The 20,843-nt window shown below is 40.9% G+C and overlaps 1 protein-coding gene across 4 annotated transcripts in view; it reads right to left on the reverse strand.

Annotated features, from left to right (window-relative positions):
• Positions 1–19,442: 19,442 nt before the first annotated feature.
• LOC126088153 (low-density lipoprotein receptor-related protein 3-like) overlaps positions 19,443–20,843 on the reverse strand; it is a 108,125-nt gene continuing 106,724 nt past the window's right edge. For all 4 annotated transcript variants that reach the window (XM_049906273.1, XM_049906272.1, XM_049906271.1 and 1 more), the window contains one exon: positions 19,443–20,373. In XM_049906273.1, the coding sequence (XP_049762230.1) occupies positions 19,534–20,373 (840 nt within the window). In that variant the 3' untranslated portion in view covers positions 19,443–19,533. The remainder of the gene's footprint in view (positions 20,374–20,843) is intronic.

Below are 20,843 nucleotides of genomic sequence, written 5' to 3' on the forward strand. Positions count from 1 at the left end.
AAATATAACTACACTGTTTGTGTAAAATGTGTATGTATTGCAGTGTAATGTTACTGTGGCTTATGTTGTGGCAGGACCGGAGAAAATGAGTGTGTGTCCTATCAGGAAGTATGCATAGACTCAGCGCATCGATAATCGTGAGGGTATGAGAGAGATTTTTATGTGGATAATTATGTGCGCTATAGATACTGAGATTCGTTTTAGAAACACAGCTGTCAAGAGGAGACATTATTCTGTACATCGATTGGTATAAGACTGCAGCAGCAATCGTAATATTTAATTTTAGTTCACTGGAAATATATTCCTGGTTCCCAATAGTCTTGTGAGTCTTGTATGTATTTCATGGTCTGTAGACAACTTTTGCGAGGTTTAACTGCCAGTGCAATGTGGTGATGGGTACCAAATAGTTTTTCCGTTGAATGTCTCGTCTGCAGGAAAAAAGGGGGCGGACAGTGCTCCCACACGAGCAGCAGTTTGATGAGTAAATTCAGTAATGGACGGGCTGTTCCATTAGGGTTTCTAGGAAGAACGCACCCTGTGTTGTTCTGGGAAGCATTGCAACATCTCTCTCAGCACTGGACTCGCACTGCAGCTTTGCGTCATCGCATTAGCAATGGTGCCTAGGTGAACACGTGTTTCGACAGGTATTTCTTGGGAGTCCTGCATGGAAGAGATGTCGCCGCCTCTTCCTTGCGGGACCCAAACTGACACCTACGTGAGGTTTGGCAGGTCACGGGTGCGTTGTCACTTCACGGAGCAGCCGCGTCAGTGTCGGGCGTCGAGTGGTGGGTGTTTTTTTACTATCAATCTTCTGTTTAAACTATATTCCATCGATTTCATCAACCAATAGGATGATGCGAATTGAAAAAACTACCCCAAACAAGTGAAGAATATTGATTTAATTAATTTGCATAAACGTTTTTGTTTAACTGTGGTGTTAGCAGTACAATAGTTCAGGGGAGGACGTGCATTAGTGGGTGACATGAAGCAGAACAGCAGGTTAAGTTCAGAACACTAGGTTAATTTGCGTAATTTTTATATAAAACACAGTACCATAGTTTAAGGGGGTGGGTGACAATGATGAATGCGCGAGAAAAGGACTTCAAAAGCATGTGACATTAGAAAAGTGTACTAGAAAATGGTGGGAGGACATAACTAATTACTTAATTCAGTGTCAAAGGCGGTGCAGTAGTAAAATCCGAAGATGTGATAGACGTGAATGTGTCATGAGAGATGCAGATCTGCTTTGGACAGCAGTACTTGTATGTACACTTCTCGAAATGGAAAACAGAATACATTGACACCGGTGTGTCAGACCCACCATACTTGCTCCGGACACTGCGAGAGGGCTGTACAAGCAATGATCACACGCACGGCACAGCGGACACACTAGGAACCGAGGTGTTGGCCGTCGAATGGCGCTAGCTGCGCAGCATTTGTGCACCGCCGCCGTCAGTGTCAGCCAGTTTGCCATGGCATACGGAGCTCCATCGCAGTCTTTAACACTGGTAGCATGCCGCGACAGCGTGGACGTGAACCGTATGTGCAGTTGACGGACTTTGAGCGAGGGCGTATAGTGGGCATGCGGGAGGCCGGGTGGACGTACCGCCGAATTGCTCAACACGTGGGGCGTGAGGTCTCCACAGTACATCGATGTTGTCGCCAGTGGTCGGCGGAAGGTGCACGTGCCTGTCGACCTGGGACCAGACCGCAGCAACGCACGGATGCACGCCAAGACCGTAGGATCCTACGCAGTGCCGTAGGGGACCGCACCGCCACTTCCCAGCAAATTAGGGACACTGTTACTCCTGGGGTATCGGCGAGGACCATTCGCAACCGTCTCCATGAAGCTGGGCTACGGTCCCGCACACCGTTAGGCCGTCTTCCGCTCACGCCCCAACATCGTGCAGCCCACCTCCAGTGGTGTCGCGACAGGCGTGAATGGAGGGACGAATGGAGACGTGTCGTCTTCAGCGATGAGAGTCGCTTCTGCCTTGGTGCCAATGATGGTCGTATGCGTGTTTGGCGCCGTGCAGGTGAGCGCTACAATCAGGACTGCATACGACTGAGGCACACAGGGCCAACACCCGGCATCATGGTGTGGGGAGTGATCTCCTACACTGGCCGTACACCACTGGTGATCATCGAGGGGACACTGAATAGTGCACGGTACATCCAAACCGTCATAGAACCCATCGTTCTACCATTCCTAGACCGGCAAGGGAACTTGCTGTTCCAACAGGACAATGCACGTCTGCATGTATCCCGTGCCACCCAACGTGCTCTAGAAGGTGTAAGTCAACTGCCCTGGCCAGCAAGATCTCCGGATCTGTCCCCCATTGAGCATGTTTGGAACTGGATGAAGCATCGTCTCACGCGGTCTGCACGTCCAGCACGAACGCTGGTCCAACTGAGGCGCCAGGTGGAAATGGCATGGCAAGCCGTTCCATAGGACTACATCCAGCATCTCTACGATCGTCTCCATGGGAGAATAGCAACCTGCATTGCTGCGAAAGGTGGATATACACTGTACTAGTGCCGACATTGTGCATGCTCTGTTGCCTGTGTCTATGTGCCTGTTGTTCTGTCAGTGTGATCATGTGATGTATCTGACCCCAGGAATGTGTCAATAAAGTTTCCCCTTCCTGGGACAATGAATTCACGGTGTTCTTATTTCAATTTCCAGGAGTGTAGTTTGGGGACTCACCACAATGCAGCAGCAAGCACTGACCTAACACATCGGTCACGGTTGGATGAGATAAAACAACTTGCTCCCATTTCCACTGACTGGTCAAAACAGTCCTGGTACACTAACTCAGGTCACTTTGATTCTACATGGGTTGCAGAAGATGGTAGATAGAGCCCTCTCCGACTTCTGCTCAGTTACTACTTAAAAGGAACAATCACATGCGCAAAGCTGCAGAAATGGCAGCAGTTGCAAGAGGCGTAGGGACTGTGTAAAATTTTACTGTAGCTGATAGGGGAGTGTAACACTAGAGATCTGAGAAGCTAGTGTACATTTCTTATAACCTCAATCAGCACACCATCTACTGTTTGTAATCCTCCTCAACCAGCCTTTGCCTATAACCCAGTGGATATATCGCAGAACCTCTGACATAGCATCGAGACAGAATGCTTTACAACTACTGGAGAAATATTAGTGCACACCTGTAGAACCAAGAGCGCTTGTAATAGTAATATGGTCGTGTTTTTTAACATCTGGCGGTTTGTAAGACGATTACGTCTCACTTTCTAAGACACAGGGGTACCACTTGCAAAAAAAATTTATGACACATGTCCACACATCGCTGATTTTCGGTCTATATTATTTCTTAGGGGATGTGTGATACGTTTGCCATGAGCATCAGGCTTATAAAGTATTGTGTGTATGTTCCGACATGTGCAAAGGAAATGAAATTGTCCAGTCATATAGAAGGTCTGGATTTGATGTGGAATACTGTGACAGAAAAAGGGGAGAGTATGTCAAGTAATAAGAATGGTACAGATTTTTCTATTTCCAGAGCCACAGCCGTCAGCATGGTGTATTTCCAATACCTCGCTCCCTGCGATCGTAATATCTTATTGTAAGTACAGTGATAAAATATATAAGTGGCTGGCTTCCTAGGATGATCATTCTGCCTATGGGTGCTTGGCATGCAGCGCTGGTGACCTGTGGCAGGAATGATTCAAGTTTCTGGCTAATGGTAGGAGCTGTCCAAATGGAGAGGTCAGTTGGGGTGCAGGAATGTAGCTAACTTAACCGTGTCATCCTCCAGACGGCCGAATGTTGTTGTTGTGGTCTTCAGTCCTGAGACTGGTTTGATGCAGCTCTCCATGCTACTCTATCCTGTGCAAGCTTCTTCAACTCCCAGTACGTACTGCAGCCTACATCCCTCTTAATCTGCTTAGTGCATTCATCTCTTGGTCTCCCTCTACGATTTTTACCCTCCACGCTGCCCTCCAATACTAAATTGGTGATCGCTTGATGCCTCAGAACATGTCCTACCAACCGATCCCTTCTTCTAGTCAAGTTGTGCCACAAACTCTTCTTCTCCCCAATCCTATTCAGTACCTCCTCATTAGTTATGTGATCTACCCATCTAATCTTCAGCATTCTTCTGTAGCACCACATTTCGAAAGCTTCTATTCTCTTCTTGTCCGAACTAGTTATCGTCCATGTTTCACTTCCATACATGGCTACACTCCATACAAATACTTTCAGAAACGACTTCCTGACACTCAAATCTATACTCGATGTTAACAAATTTCTCTTCTTCAGAAACGCTTTCCTTGCCATTGCCAGTCTACATTTTATATCCTCTCTACTTCGACCATCATTAGTTATTTTGCTCCCCAAATAGCAAAACTCCTTTACTACTTTAAGTGTCTCATTTCCTAATCTAATTCCCTCAGCATCACCCAACTTAATTCGATTACATTCCATTATCCTTGTTTTGCTTTTGTTGATGTTCATCTTATATCCTCCTTTCAAGACACTGTCCATTCCATTCAACTGCTCTTCCATGTCCTTTGCTGTCTCTGGCAGAATTACAATGTCATCGGCGAACCTCAAAGTGTTTATTTTTTCTCCATGGATTTTAATACCTACTCCGAATTTTTCTTTTGTTTCCTTTACTCCTTGCTCAATATACAGATTGAATAACATCGGGGAGAGGCTACAACCCTGTCTCACTCCCTTCCCAACCACTGCTTCCTTTTCGTACCCCTCGACTCTTATAACTGCCATCTGGTTTCTGTACCAATTGTAAATAGCCTTTCGCTCCCTGTATTTTACCCCTGCCACCTTCAGAATTTGAAAGAGAGTATTCCAGTCAACATTGTCAAAAGCTTTCTCTAAGTCTACAAACGATAGAAACGTAGGTTTGCCTTTCCTTAATCTAGCTTCTAAAATAAGTCGTAAGGTCAGTATTGCCTCACAAGTTCCCATATTTCTATGGAATTCAAACTGATCTTCTCCAAGGTTGGCTTCTACCAGTTTTTCCATTCGTCTGTAAAGAATTAGTGTTAGTATTTTGCAGCCGTGAATTATTAAACTGATAGTTCGGTAATTTTCACATCTGTCAACGCCTGCTTTCTTTGGGATTGGAATTATTATATTCTTCTTGAAGTCTGAGGGTATTTAGCCTGTCTCTTACATTTTGCTCACCAGATGGTAGAGTTCTGTCAGGACTGGCTCTCCCGAGGCTGTCAGTAGTTCTGGTGGAATGTTGTCTACTCCCAAGGCCTTGTTTCGACTTAGGTCTTCCAGTGCTCTATCAAACTCTTCACACAGTATCATATCTCCCATTTCATCTTCATCTACATTCTCTTCCATTTCTATAACATTGCCCTCAAGTACATCGCCCTCTATATACTCCTTCCACTTTTCTGCTTTCCCTTCATTGCTTAGAACTGGGTTCCCATCTGAGCTCTTGATATTCAAACAAGTCGTTCTCTTTTCTCCAAAAGTCTCTTTAATTTTCATGTAGGCAGTATCTATCTTACCCCTAGTGATACAAGCCTCTACATCCTTACATTTGTCCTCTAGCCATGCCTGCTTAGCCATTTTGCACTTCCTGTCGATCTCATTTTTGAGACGTTCGTATTCTTTTTTGCCTGCTTCATTTACTGCATTTTTATATTTTCTCCTTTCGTCAATTAAATTCAATATTTCTTCTGTCACCCAAGGATTTCTACTAGCCTCATCTTTTTACCTACTTGATCTTCTGCTGCCTTCACTACTTCATCCCTCCCTCAAAGCTACCCATTCTTCTTCTACTGTATTCCTTTCCCCCATTCTTGTCAATTGTTCCCTTATGCTCTCCCTGAAACTCTGTACAACCTCTGGTTTAGTCAGTTTATCCAGGTCCCATCTCCTTAAATTCCCACCTTTTTGCAGTTTCTTCAGTTTTAATCTACAGTTCATAACCAATAGACTGTGGTCAGAGTCCACATCTGCCCCTGGAAATGTCTTACAATTTAAAACCTGGTTCCTAAATCTCTGTGTTACCATTATATGAGGTGCATTCAAGTTCTAAGGCCTCCGACTGAAAAGAGATAGAAACATGCGCATTGTTTTAAAATGAGGCCGCGTTCATTGTCAATACGTCCCAGAGATGGCAGCACTGTACGACAGATGGAATTTTACCGCCAGCGGCAAGAATGAGAACTGTTTTAAATACTTAAAATGGCGACGTTTTCCTTACTTCAACAGCGTGCAATCATTCGTTTTCTGAATTTGCGTGGTGTGAAACCAATTGAAATTCATCGACAGTTGAAGGAGACATGTGGTGATGGAGTTATGGATGTGTCGAAAGTGCGTTCGTGGGTGTGACAGTATAATGAAGGCAGAACATCGTGTGACAACAAACCGAAACAACCTCGGGCTCGCACAAGCCGGTCTGACGACACGATCGAGAAAGTGGAGAGAATTGTTTTGGGGGATCGCCGAATGACTGTTGAACAGATCGCCTACAGAGTTGGCATTTTTGTGGGTTCTGTGCACACAATCCTGCATGACGACCCGAAAACGCGAAAAGTGTCATCCAGGTGGGTGCCACAAATGCTGACGGACGACCACATGGCTGCCCGTGTGGCATGTTGCCAAGCAATGTTGACGAGCAACGACAGCATGAATGGGGCTTTCTTTTCGTCGATTGTGACAATGGATGAGACATGGACGCCATTTTTCAATCCAGAAACAAAGCGCCAGTTAGCTCAATGGAAGCACACAGATTCACCGCCACCAAAAAAAATTTCGGGTAACCGCCAGTGCTGAAAAAATGGTGTCTATGTTCTGGGACAGTGAGGACGTAATCCTTACCCATTACGTTCCAAAGGGCACTACGGTAACAGGTGCATACTACGAAAATGTTTTGAAGAACAAATTCCTTCCTGCACTGCAACAAAAACGTCCGGGAAGGGCTGCGCGTGTGCTGTTTCACCAAGACGACACACTCGCACATCGAGCTAACGTTACGCTACAGTTTCTTCATGATAACAACTTTGAAGTGATTCCTCATGCTCCCTACTCACCTGACCTGGCTCCTAGTGACTTTTGGCTTTTTCCAACAATGAAAGACACTCTCCGTGGCCACACATTCACCAGCCGTGCTGCTATTGCCTCAGCGATTTTCCAGTGGTCAAAACAGACTCCTAAAGAAGCCTTCGCCACTGCCATGGAATCATGGCGTCAGCGTTGTGGAAAATGTGTACGTCTGCAGGGCGATTATGTCGAGAAGTAACGCCAGTTTCATCGATTTCGGGTGAGTAGTTAATTAGAAAAATAATCGGAGGCCTTAGAACTTGAATGCACCTCGTATAATCTATCTGATACCTTTTAGTATCTCCAGGGTTCTTCCATGTATACAACCTTCTTTTATGAATCTTGAACCAAGTGTTAGCTATGATTAAGTTGTGCTTTGTGCAAAATTCCACCAGGCGGCTTCCTCTAACATTTCTTACCGCCAATCCATATTCACCTACTACGTTTCCTTCTCTCCCTTTTCCTACTACCGAATTCCAGTCACCCATGACTATTAAATTTTCGTCTCCCTTTACTATCTGAATAATTTCTTTTATTTCATCATACATTTCTTCAGTTTCTTCGTCATCTGCAGATCTATTTGGCATATAGACTTGTACTACTCTGGTAGGCGTGGGCTTCATGTCTATACTGGCCACAACAATGCGTTCGCTGTGCTGTTTGTAGTAGCTTACCCACATTCCTATTGTTTTATTCATTATTAAACCTACTCCTGCGTTACCCCTATTTGATTTTGTATTTATAACCCTGTATTCACCTGACCAAAAGTCTTGTTCCTCCTGCCACCGAACTTCACTAATTCCCACTATATCCAACTTTAACCTATCCATTTCCCTTTTTAAATTTTTAACCTACCTACCCGATTAAGGGATCTGACATTCCACGCTCCGATCCGTAGAACGCCAGTTTTCATTTTCCTGATAACTACGTCCTTTTGAGTAGTCCCCACCCGGAGATCCGAATGGGAGACTATTTTACCTCCAGAATATTTTACCCAAGAGGACACCATCATCATTTATCCATACAGTAAAGCTGCATGCCCTTGGGAAAAATTACGGCCATAGTTTCCCCTTGCTTTCAGCCGTTCGCAGTACCAGCACAGCAAGGACGTTTTGGTAAGTGTTATAAGGCCAGATCAGTCAATCATCCAGACTGTTGCCCCTGCAACTACTGAAAAGGCTGCTGCCCCTCTTCAGGAACCATACGTTTGTCTGGCCTCTCAACAGATACCCCTTGGTTGTGGTCTATGGTTCATGGGGGGAGGGAGGGCCAAATAGCGAACTAATACTTGGTATGTGTTGGACATCTTTCATGATTGTGTGGAAATTTGAGAAGATTCACTATGGATGTGTGTTTGTGCTGGACCATTATTCCCTCCCATGTAAATTGCTATGCAAGTGATATTGCTATGTGCTTGATATCAAGAAGTATCGCATAAATAGTATAATATTCTGGCAAACCATGTGAAAGGACGTATGTCCCTGTAATCCCAGATTCTAGAGATGGGTGAAAAAAGCAAGCTAGCAAGCAGATCGGTTCCAGTAACAGTAACTGAGAGGAGCTGACCCCAACTTTGTTCAACAGCTCTGAGAGTGACTACCATCTGCTGAGGGCGCTCTGGTCATGCATCGGGAGTGGATGGCCACCCGACCTCACGGGAAATATCTAGTGCAGCGAGGAGTATACCTACGGTGCATGTGTTTATGTTGTCTGTCTTTGCGGTATATGTATGAGTGTCTGGCTATCGATAGCTACATGCATGATGCGAAAGGGGCGACTTCGTATGATGCAGGATACGAATTGTATGTTTACTATATCAGTACAGTACCCAGTGATATATTGCTGTGTCAGAGATCAGTTTCATGTTTGTAATATTCAAGCTTCTGTTCTCAGTGACAGACCAGCGTAATTGAGCAAGTGTCTTCCAATATTTGACGATGTGTAGGTCACTTTTGCAGGGTTTAACTGTCAGTGCAATATGCCGATCTGTACAAAATAGTTTTGGCGCTGAAAGTCTCGCCTGCAGAAGGGAAGAAAGAGAGAGGTGGACAGTGCTTCCACACTGGCAGTGTCAGTAATTTGGCGGGTAAATTCAATAAGAGCTGATCAGAATGTTCCTTTCATTCACAAGACATCCTTTATGCTGGGGCGTAGAAACTCTACATAGTGGTGAGAGCGTATGTTGAAAGCAGGACAACGCGTTTTCCAGGATGGGTAACACGCGATGGACGGGGTGCCGTGTTAGGACCATCAGGAGGAATGCATTCGGTGTTATTCTGGGCTATTTCTGTAAACAGGTTCTGTTAGAACAAGAATTTCCATGTGGAGAAGCTGAGACATCATGAAAGCTCCTACAAAAGCGACCGTTAACTATTTCTGCAGCACTTTACCAATTTACAAGAGGTCGACTTGGCTCTTATTTACATACCCATGTGTCATCAGTATAATATTGAGAACCTTTTAGATGGTAAGTCATCACATGAACATTTTGCAGTGATGCATCAGCTGTGCTGGGGAGGTAAATGCGTACATGGCTAGACACAGCTCGCATGTCCTATTAGGATCGCTAGGAACAATGCACCCTATGCTATTCTGGGAAGCATTGGAACAGATTTTTACAGTGAGACCTGTGGCATCAGCATCCACAGATAGAGAGGTATCATGCCAACAATGGTAAATACACACACACAGCCCAGAGGTGTCTTGCATGTGGGACCGACATGAGCACACTACCATGTGTGCATGCCTTGGGAGTTTTGTAGAGAGGCAGTTCGCTGATACGTCACAGTTGATGATAGTTCGAAAGCGTTTTTTATGTGCAGTGAGTGTTTGTGGACTGCATAATTTTTGGCTGTTTAAGTACTGTGAGTGTGTTTGCATAGCGTTACAAATGCATTATCTTTTGACAATTTATGAGTTGTTTTCGTGTCTGTTGCATTATCTTGTGAACAGGTGTGTAGGCTGCACAATCCATGATTTCTACAGTTGACGATTAGCAAAGCGTGTCTGCAGACGAGGCATTATACGTAGCTATTGCAACTGGCACCGATATCTCATTGGTTGGCGGTAAGAGCCAATGAGACATAGCTACTTGTAGGTAGATCTTTGAACATCTGCTTTATTTATGATTTATGAGGGGAGGGGGGAGCCATCTTGAAGTGTGTATTAAACACAGACACAAGCAGACATTTGTAAAGGCAAAGAGTTTGGGCAGAGATGTCAATCGAGGCGGAAGTGTCTGCTTGTGTCTGTGTATGTGCGGATGGATATGTGTGTGTGCAAGTGTATACCTGTCCTTTTTTCCCCCTAAGGTAAGTCTTTCCGCTCCCGGGATTGGAATGACTCCTTACCCTCTCCCTTAAAACCCACATCCTTTCGTCTTTCCCTCTCCTTCCCTCTTTCCTGACGAAGCAACTGTTGGTTGCGAAAGCTTGAATTTTGTGTATATGTTTGTGTTTGTTTGTGTGTCTATCAACCTGCCAGCACTTTCGTTTGGTAAGTCACATCATCTTTGTTTTTAGGTATATTTTTCCCACGTGGAATGTTTCCCTCTATTATATTCATATCATTAGTTTGAACCCAACAATTACGTTTTTTAGGTATAACAATAGACAGTGAGCAAATAAATGCTGTTTCCAATAAGCTGGGGTTAGTGATATTTGTAAATGAAACAACTGGCTCAGTATACACGTCAAGACCTCTTGTTCACTGTCTACCATCATAGCTGCGCACAAGACCACTAATCATTAACAAATGAAGTTAACATTTTGAGGAAAACATTAACTTAAAAATTAATTTTGAAAAACAAAATGGACTCCTTAACTTTTGTAAACTTTCTTTGAGTCCGATTAATTAGGTACCTGTAATTTATTAAAAAAAAAACACTGCACCACACATGGAAATTTTGTTCTATATCTACTGCTACACTCTGCAAACCACCGTTAAGTGCATGGCAGAGGGTACGTACCATTGCATCAGTTATTAGGGTTTCTTCACATTCCATTCATATATGGAGTGAGGAAAGAATTATTGTCTGAATGCCGAGTGCGTGTGCTCTAAGTATTCTAATCTTATCCTCATATAGTATATTCCTTGAGTCTGTATTTACAGCCGGTTCTTGAAACTTTGTTAGTAAGCTTTCTTGGGGTAATTAACATCTATCGTTAAGAGTTTCCCAGTTCAGTTTTTGGTATCACTGCAACACTCTCCCACATATCAAACAAACTGTGACCATTTGTGCCGAGCTTCTCTGTATACATTCAGTAACACCTGTTAGTCCTATCTGGTATGCATCCCACACATTTGTGCAATATTCAAGAACTGGTTGCACAAGTGACTTGTAAGCAATCCCCTTTGTAGACTGATTGCACTTCCCCTGCATTCTACCAATAAACTGAAATCTACCACCTGCTTTACCCATGACTGAGCCTTTTGATCATTCCTTTTCATACCCCTACAAAGTGTTACACCCAGATATTTGTGCGAGTTGGCTGATTCCAGCAGTGCCTCATCGATGTTATAGCCATAGGACACATTTTTTCATTTTGTGAAGTGCATTTTTTGAACATTTAAAGGAAGTAGCCAATCTTTGCACCACTTTGAAGTCTTATCAAGATGTAACTGAATATTTATGCAGCTTCTTTCAGACAGTAATTCATATAGATAACTGCATCATCTGCAAAAAGTATGAGATTACTGTTAATATTGTATGTCAGGTCATTAATATACACCACGAACAGCACAGGTCCCAACACATTTACTTGGGGCACACCTGTAGTTACTTCTACATCTGACAATGACTCTCCGCCCAAGATAACATGCTTTATCCTCCTTACCAAAAAGTCTTCAGTCCAGTCTCAAATTTCACTTGATACACCATATGATCTTACTTTTGACAATAAGTGGAGGTGTGGTACTGAGTCAATGCTTTTTGAAAACAAGAATTACTGCACTTCCCTGCCTGCCTTGATTCCAAGCTTTCAGTGTGTCATGTAAGAAAATTGCGAGTTGGGTTTCACATGATTGATGTTTTTGGAATGGAGGATGTCATTCTGTTCAAGATACCTCATAATGTTTGAGCTCAGAATATGTTCTGAGATCCTACAACAAATTTATGTTAAGGATATTGGTCGGTAGTTTTGTGGATCACTTCTACTGCCATTCTCGTAGATGGGGGTGACATATGCTTTTTTCCAAGAAATTGGGCAAAGATTTTTGCTTGAGGGATCTACAATGGAATATCGTTAGAAGGCAGGCTAACTCAGCCACAAGTTCAGTTTGGAATCTGACAGGGATTCCATCGGGCCCTGGAGCTTCGTTCAATTTTAAAGCATTTCAGCTTTTGCTTTGCTACCTTCAGTTTCAGTTACTGACTCATTCACTGGGAACTGGACACTAACTTTGGTGCCACTAACAGCCTTTACATATGACTAGAAGTTATTTGTATTTTATAAAAGATCATTTGACAATATTCTACTAAGGTAGTCACTGAAACATCACACATTGCTCTCTTGACAGCCAAAAGCATTTCATTCAGCATCTCTCTATCTACAGCCCAAAATTTTGTTTTACACCTATTATGCTGTAGCCTCAGTTTCTTTACAATGACTGTGTACTGTGTATTGTACCTCCCATTATGAACTGTTCTATTGGGTACATATGTATCCAACACATGGTCAATTATTTTTTTAAACTTGAGCCATACTTTCTCTACATGCTCTTGCCTTATGCTGAATGTTTCAAGTTCCTCATTGAGATATGACACTACCGATTTTTTATTTAGTTTTCTGAACATATATGTATTTCTGCTTGTTTTAGTTGTCCTTTGTACTTTGGTAATCATTTTTGCCACAACCACATCATGGTCACTGATACTGATTTTCATGTGGACATCCTCAAAGAGGTCAGGTCTATTAGTTGCCATTAGGTCCAATGTATTTCCATGATGAGTGGTTGTCTGAACTATCTGTTCTAGGTAGTTTTCAGAGAAGGCATTTAATACTGTTTCATAGGATGTCTTATCACACCCATAACTAATGAAACTGTAGTTTTTTGCATTTGGTTGTTGGATGACTAAAGTCTCCACCAATGATTACAGTATGATTGGGGAACTTATGTACAAGTGAACCGAGGTTTCTCGCTATAGCTTTTGGTTATTTCTGGAGATGAGTCTTGAACATGATAGAAGGATCCAATCATCATTTTACGCCATCCCCTGATACTGAGTCTTGCCCAAACAATCTCACATGCAGCTTCAATTTCTATCTCACACTACCTCCATTTCTCATTTACCTATGTTTTTGGTATAAACTCAGCAGTAGAAAACCAAGACTTAATCAGTCTAAGATCAAAAGACATGCTTCCCACAGGTGGCAGTATTAAAATCCTAATGGTTAACTACCGAAGCATTCACAACAAAGTGCCAGAATTTGAAGCACTCCTCAAAAGCGGCGAAGGTTCACATAATACTAGGTACTGAAAGGTGGTTGAAAGCTGAAATTGAAAGTGATCTTTTGCTTGATGTGTCTGACAACAGAGAAGAGTGTGTCAGGGAGATGATGAAAAAGCAGGGGGACAGGAGAAAGCAGACACACGATGGCAAAGGCAGATTTTCTAAGTTTGAGGTAGGAGATCTTGTGTTGGTGAAATCCAAAGAGAAATCTAAAGTATTGACATCTCGGACAAAGAAATTCTTAGATATTTATTTAGGACCATTCAAAATTCTCGAAAATCCCCATCCTAATGCAATACAGACTTGTGTATCCTAAATCTAAGAAGTTGTTTGGATTACACAATATCACTGAACTGAAACCTTGTAGGCATGCTCCATGAGTATCTAATTTTTTTCCCCCTTTGTCAGGAATGTAGTATGTAAGATAATGTGATTTCTAAAGTTCTGCCTTGTCTGTTGACTGGGTTTAAGTCTATGCCACACTATATTCGCAGATTCATACAACTATATAATTCTGTTGTGTAATAGATTTGTGCTTTAGGTTTTGATACATATATGCCCTGTGACTGAATGCGTAGATCCTTTTACAATTTTGAAATGTAACAATGCCATCAAATATCTTGTGATAGATTTCTGATTTTAGAATGCTATTTGTGTTAAATATTATTATTATTCTTGTGTACTCTGCAGAATGTGGTTTAAATTAATTGTAAGGAACTCTTTTGGGTAAAGTCATGGGTGTTGTGGTAAATTGAGTGAAGACTCGTTTTTTCATGTGTACTGTAAATATTAGGAATAGTATCCAGAAATTTCATTTGTGCAAACCAAACACGAGTATGTTAAACACAGAATTCTTATGACAGTACAACATGGTCTATGGTCCTTACTTCATTTTGTAGGCATTTGTCGGGTGCTGTGTCAGTGCAGTTCCAGTTTGTCTTACTTGTTTACATAATTTCTTTTCATCTGCTAACTGCTAAGTGAAGGTTACTTTGCGATATCTTTAGTACATACATGTCTGTTACCTTACTAGTTCATTTTTTCATTGCATTTAGCTCAGTTTATAAATGTACCATGTGTGTGAACACTTTTTAATCCATTGTGATGTAAACTGTGAATACATATTTTTTCAATATAAATAGGTAAAACATATTCCATGTGATGTGAGGGAGGTATTGAGCAGCATGCTTAGTACATAAAACAATGTTTCAGGATTTGATGTGAAGGCTAGACAGGAAGATACCTATTCATTGGAGCATGTGATGAGAAATCTAGGGAGGAAACTGAAAGATATACGCGGATCCACTCCCACACTCCTGTCTGGCTGGACCCTTGTTGGTCCAGTTGACGATCATAGGTGCTGGGTAATGTACTCAAACACCTGTCAACTACATCAGTCTTGTGGCTGAAATTTGTAAATTGTTAGCCAAGAAATTATCCTATATGCAAAATTCTTGTATTTATAAAAATTTCAAGGAACTATTTGTTTAGAAAAGAAGTCGCTACTATGGACAGTGTTATTCCACATAAATGTGTGTCTTTTCAAGTAGGAGGATTAACTTCCCAATACATTATGTAACTTTAAATGCTGTGGAAGGTTGATGTTCTATGACTGATGATTTGTTATGTTCAACACAGAAATGTGAAAACTTAGGAAGCTCACAAATAATTATCAGAATCTGATAAAATTCGGCATTGTTAGGTTAGTAGTCATACATTTCAATGAAATTTCTTATCTCAACACTCAATATGTACTTTTTTTAACAATTGTAAATGAATCTTCTAGGTTTCTATGTACATAGGTAAGTTTGTATAAACAGTTAGCAAATAGTGTGGAAGACATTTACGTTTGTGATCATAAATTGTGTATGGACTGTATAATAAGATGTACATGTTAATTTTGCCATTTCACTGTTCAGGTTTCATACTTATTTGGACTATAGTTTCTTGTAATTTTGGAATTTAACTTTGACAATCTGTATTCTATCTTTTGGCATCATTTTGTACACCATTTGACAACCATTATAGGAGCTCACAAAATATTGTAAACACATTGTTTCCGTATTATGTGAGGCGTATGTTGTAACAGAACATCCTCCTCTAGCAATACTTTTCCTCAACAATAGTTGTCCGTACCAGTATTATTTCTCAAATTTTAGATAGGTCAGTATTATCTTAGTTGCTTTTCTGAAAACTTTCATATAATTTTATAAGTAGTATGCTATATTTCAAGCTAAAATTTATGAAAAGGAATTATTTTAAAATATTTTAGTTTTGATGTTACAATTGATAAGTACTAGTTCTGAACTTAGTTACAATTTTTTTTTTTTTTTTTGCAACATTTGAAATTACGAATTATTTGCACACTTAAAATTTCTATTATTAATTAAGCAACCCTGTACTGTTTAATATGTTTATTTCTGGGCTCATTCATGAAATAATAATCAAAATTAATAATATAACAAAATCTAGTAGGAATTCATTTGTTGCAAAAAATTGTAAACCTTTTGCAGTACTGTTATTTCTGCAGTGTGATAGTCGTAAGCTTGCCTCCAATGTCATGAGATGGTTTTTTGTATAATAGGTGCGAACAATTTAATTTCTGCTTTGTTAATTTGAAAAATCAAAATACTGTATGATATACTAAAGTGAGAAAAAATCAGTGGGAAAATATGTTTATGTAAGAAATTCTGCAACAACAATCTTCCAGTATATTTAGTTCAAAACAGCCATGAGGACCTGACCCGGTGTTCAGCTTCAAGAATCAGACCCCTGGACAAGAACTGGAGTCATTTCAACGTGACAAGCTAAGTAAACTTGAAAGTTTATTACAATCTTTGCTACTCCCGGGGAAGTCTTCATAAAAGACTGCTTATTAATTACTTGGACTGGGCATTGTTTAATGTGGACAATAGATAGAAGAAGGAAGGAGGAGGGAGATCACAACTCCCCATCACCGAATGTAGAAGTTGGAGGCTTGCCCACTCTGTGAAGCAGATCTGATGACAAAATAAAAAGTTGGTGCAAACATGTTTCAGACTATATTGTTCAGCACACATTGTTGAACATGGGGCTTCACAGTAGACGACCCCAATGCATTAGCAAGTTGACCTGACACTGTCAGTTTTGACTGCAGAGGACACAGAATCACGTGACTGGACCACAGTTCCATGGAAATGTGTACCTGGGCAGATGAACCATGTTTCTTCCTACACCAGATCAAGATTGTGTTTGGATATACCATCACCATGGCAAAAGGCTGGTCAAAACATACACCGTAACAAGTGCATGCTGGTGGGGCAGTATTGTGCAGTGAGGGACATTCATCTGGGCTTCAGTGGCAATACTTGAAGGCACCATGACAGCTGTGAACTACTTGAACATTATTGCGAACCATCTGCATTCGTTTATGCTTGATGTTTTTACCTGATGGTGATGGCATCTTCCAGAGGGTAACTGTCCATGTCACAAGGCCAGAATCATGCTACATTGGTTTGAGGACCATGACAGTGAACTCACATTGATGTCTTCGACAGCAGTCACCAGTTATGAACACGATGGAATATCTCTGATGCAGTATCGTGTGCCAGTTCAGCGTCCACAATTCACCGACATGCAATTTACAGGAATTGCAAGACCTTTGCGTGGACATCTGGTACCACATACCTCAGGAAAACTACCAAGGATTTGTTGTATCCATACAAAACACAAATCGCTGCAACACTGCATTTGAAATGTGTAACAAACATGCTATTAAGTATGCGGTGATAATGTTTTGGCTCATCAGTGCAGGTACATTTTCTGATTTCTATAACCTAAAGTTGGCAATTATTCCTGTGGTAAAAGTAGCAGAACATAGAATATACTAAAATAAAAAGTAATTCTTTGCTCCCAATTCACCGAAAGTTCAAAAATGTTGCAATCGACAAGCTGCACTCCTGAGACCCTCCACACTTAATTCTTTATGATCCACTGTTGGACTGCCCGACATTATGATTTTCTGCTATGACGCTCATGTCTGACATGTTTACATTATCGTGTTTTCCATCCACTCCATTATTGGAATTCGTTAGGTGTATGGCAGCACTTCATGCGAAGATCTGACAACTCAAAGCATGTTGCATTCACATGTTTCTAGTACGATAATGGCCGGTCGAAAATGATGACATTGCCAGGTGGCTTCTTGAAGGCATTTGAGGACGAAGGAGAATTTACTGATTAAAAGTGACTGCGAAGAAATTTCTGCCATGATGTAAGTTCTAGTGAATCAGAATCTGCTGACAGAGTGGAAAGTGATGAAGAGACACAACCAATAGCAAATACCTGGGAAGTTCAACGTGATGGCAATGGTGACCTCGTGAAGTTTCCTTTTTCTGTCATGCAACAAGACTTCACCATTTCTCAACGTATTCAACCAAAATCTGAACTTGAATATTTCCAACTCATGCTTCACTGACAATTTTATTAGTGAAAATGTGAATGCTACAAATATGTATGTGATTCCGCTTACTAAACACTCAATAAGGCACTTGTGGAGGGATGTTTCATTAGAAGAATTGAAGGCTTTTCTTGGTGTAATATGGAACATGGTCTTGAATTTGAAGGCAGAATTAGTTGGCTATTTTACAGAAGACTGGCTGGAACGAACACCATTTTTCAAGGACTTTTTTCCCCATATCTGTTTTTTCTTTTTTTTCCCAAGTATTTTGGATGCTGTATTTAGTTTCACCTGTCACGGCTCAGATGTGTCAACTTACGAAAGGGAGCAAGGTGTCCCAAACTGTAACTAACAATGGAAACATGGACCAGCCTCAACAGAACAGCAAAACATGGCAAATGTGAAGACTTTATTTACTGACAAGGAAAGGTAGCTTCACAATAACGCCAAAGTGGTGGCAACAGGGTACTTAATGTCCTTTCATTTTAACTTTTATTCTTTGTTTCTAAACTATTGTTTACATCTGTATTTGTATATGACCACACATGATTTACTCTGTCATACACTAGCAGAGTCTATTATGGACATGCTAAGACTTGTCGCCTAACAGAGGGTTGAGGGGTGCATGACAAGTTGTAAAGTTCTTAGCAGAAACATCTATGTGTGAGTGTGTTTAGTTGTCCACGCTAGCACTGACATCAGATGACACGTCTAAAAACTGCTGTGACTTCTCATAGCGTGCACATACATGGTTTTTCAAGTTTTAAGTTTTCATCATTTATGTACCATAGTCAAATGACTAATCACTTCTAAATCCCCGCTACTGTGCCATTTTTTAGATTTTACTTGTCCCTGGTCAAATTTTTGTGATTCATCTTATTATTCTCCCTCTCATCATCTGATGTTCAAGCAATAGCACAAACAGAAATGAAAAACACAACAAATTTGTTTATTACTAATAATACTTTATTACTGGTCAAATATGTCAAAATTATGTACAGCAAAATATTTCTGTAAATAAATGTAAAATTAGCACATATAACAAAACAGACATTACAGTAAATGCTAACACAGCAGTTTAATCAATGCTTTTAGACTGCTACATGCCAAGTACCGGGCAAGAACAGAGCATTATTCTTACATTGGGTGTGGCTAGAATAAATTGAGATTCCATGTGCCACCATTATATCACATATTTTCAACTTAAGTAGTATGGCAATTTTGTTCTATTATTGTACTTCTTATGGAACATAAATCTAGAAAGCCATACACAATATCATAATGATTACAGTTACAGATCATTTTAATGTACAATAACTGAACCAGGGACAGGTCACACATTTAAACATAAATCTTTATGACAACAGTATGAATACCAGCTTACACAAATGATTTTTCGATGGGACAAAAGGCACACACAACTCAAGCACATAAGCTAATTGGTTCATTTACTTTTCTCTTCATATACCAATCAAATACACAAAGCTGAACCACAATTACACAACATCTTTTTTTTAAACTGCTATACTTTAATATTACTTCAAAACTTTCTGCCTTTACGCATACAATTTTATGAACCAAAGGATGAAAGAGGGGAAGTTACGAAGCTGGAACGACTAAGAGCTGTTCATCCTCATCACCCGAGAGGTACGAAAGCAAACTTGTTGACGAGGTGACACTATTCCTGCTCGGAGATTCTGATGCAGATGTTATACACGAATGAGATGGGGAAACCGTTCTTGCAGGAGTTTGAACTACAGGTATATTTAAAATACAGGTTTCATAAAGAGCGTGAGGGGGCAAGTTTTCTGCTACCTGATTTGGCACAAGTGCTGCAGGCTGGGGAACACCGCTAACTGTATTATTTAACTTATTATTTGTGTTTTCAGCTGGTAGTATTGCCTCACCCTGTTGAACTAAAACAGGGTCATTTGCTCCCGATACTGCACCGGAAGACTGAGTGAGAACTGGCAACTGGCTGCTTGTAAGACCAGCATAATTTGGTGTCACAGTTTGGGACTGCAAACCGAGCGTGACATTAGGATCACAGTGTGGAGGTACTGTGACCATAATATTCCTCTGACTCCTCCTCCTATTTGAATGTCTGCGGGACATGCGCCTGCTGTTCAAATGTTGATGTCTCTGCATCATACTGTGTTCATTGCCAAACAGCCTACTGTTTGGCTGAGTGGCTGCACACTGTAAAGGGCACCCACTGACTGCCACACTGTACGCTGGTGGTGGTTCCCGATTGAAGAACTCTTCGTCGAGGTGTGGCACTGGTGGCTGGGTAGAAAAGCTCCCACTGTTATGGTGAATACGGTAACTGTTTGTAACAGCAAGGCGCAGACTGTACAGACGGCACATGCACCCGACAGCAATCACCAACAATAAACTGCACAGCAAGGATCCCATTATAGCTGCTGCTATTACGGAGTTCTGTAATAGTGACATTTTGATTTAAAATATTTTGCTTTCCACAACATGGGCAAACTACAAAGAAGAGCAAAGTATACATTAAACTGGTATATTTACACTATCTATATTTATTACTGTACTTCCACTTAGCTGATAATGAGGAAATTTACAAAGTAAACAGCAGTTGCATTAAAAGTTAAACCACTATAATTATTTTAACTACTTGATTGTGAGTTCTTGTTGAAACATTGAAAATAAATACACAAGTAAACTTTTTTTGACTATGTTCCTCATGAAAATATTTTACATGATCTAGGTTTTGTGTTACAAGTCCATTTTTTGTGCTACTGTTCCAAATATGTTGTTTTTGTCTCCTGGTGCACTATGAAACAAAGAATCTACCAATCACCTAAGAAATTAAGTGGTAACTTGAAACAATGGGACATTATGATCTTACACCAAAAACAAAGAAATTAAGAGATGTTATGAAA

Source organism: Schistocerca cancellata, chromosome 6, assembly GCF_023864275.1.
Source record: "Schistocerca cancellata isolate TAMUIC-IGC-003103 chromosome 6, iqSchCanc2.1, whole genome shotgun sequence".
Lineage (NCBI taxonomy): Eukaryota > Metazoa > Arthropoda > Insecta > Orthoptera > Acrididae > Schistocerca > Schistocerca cancellata.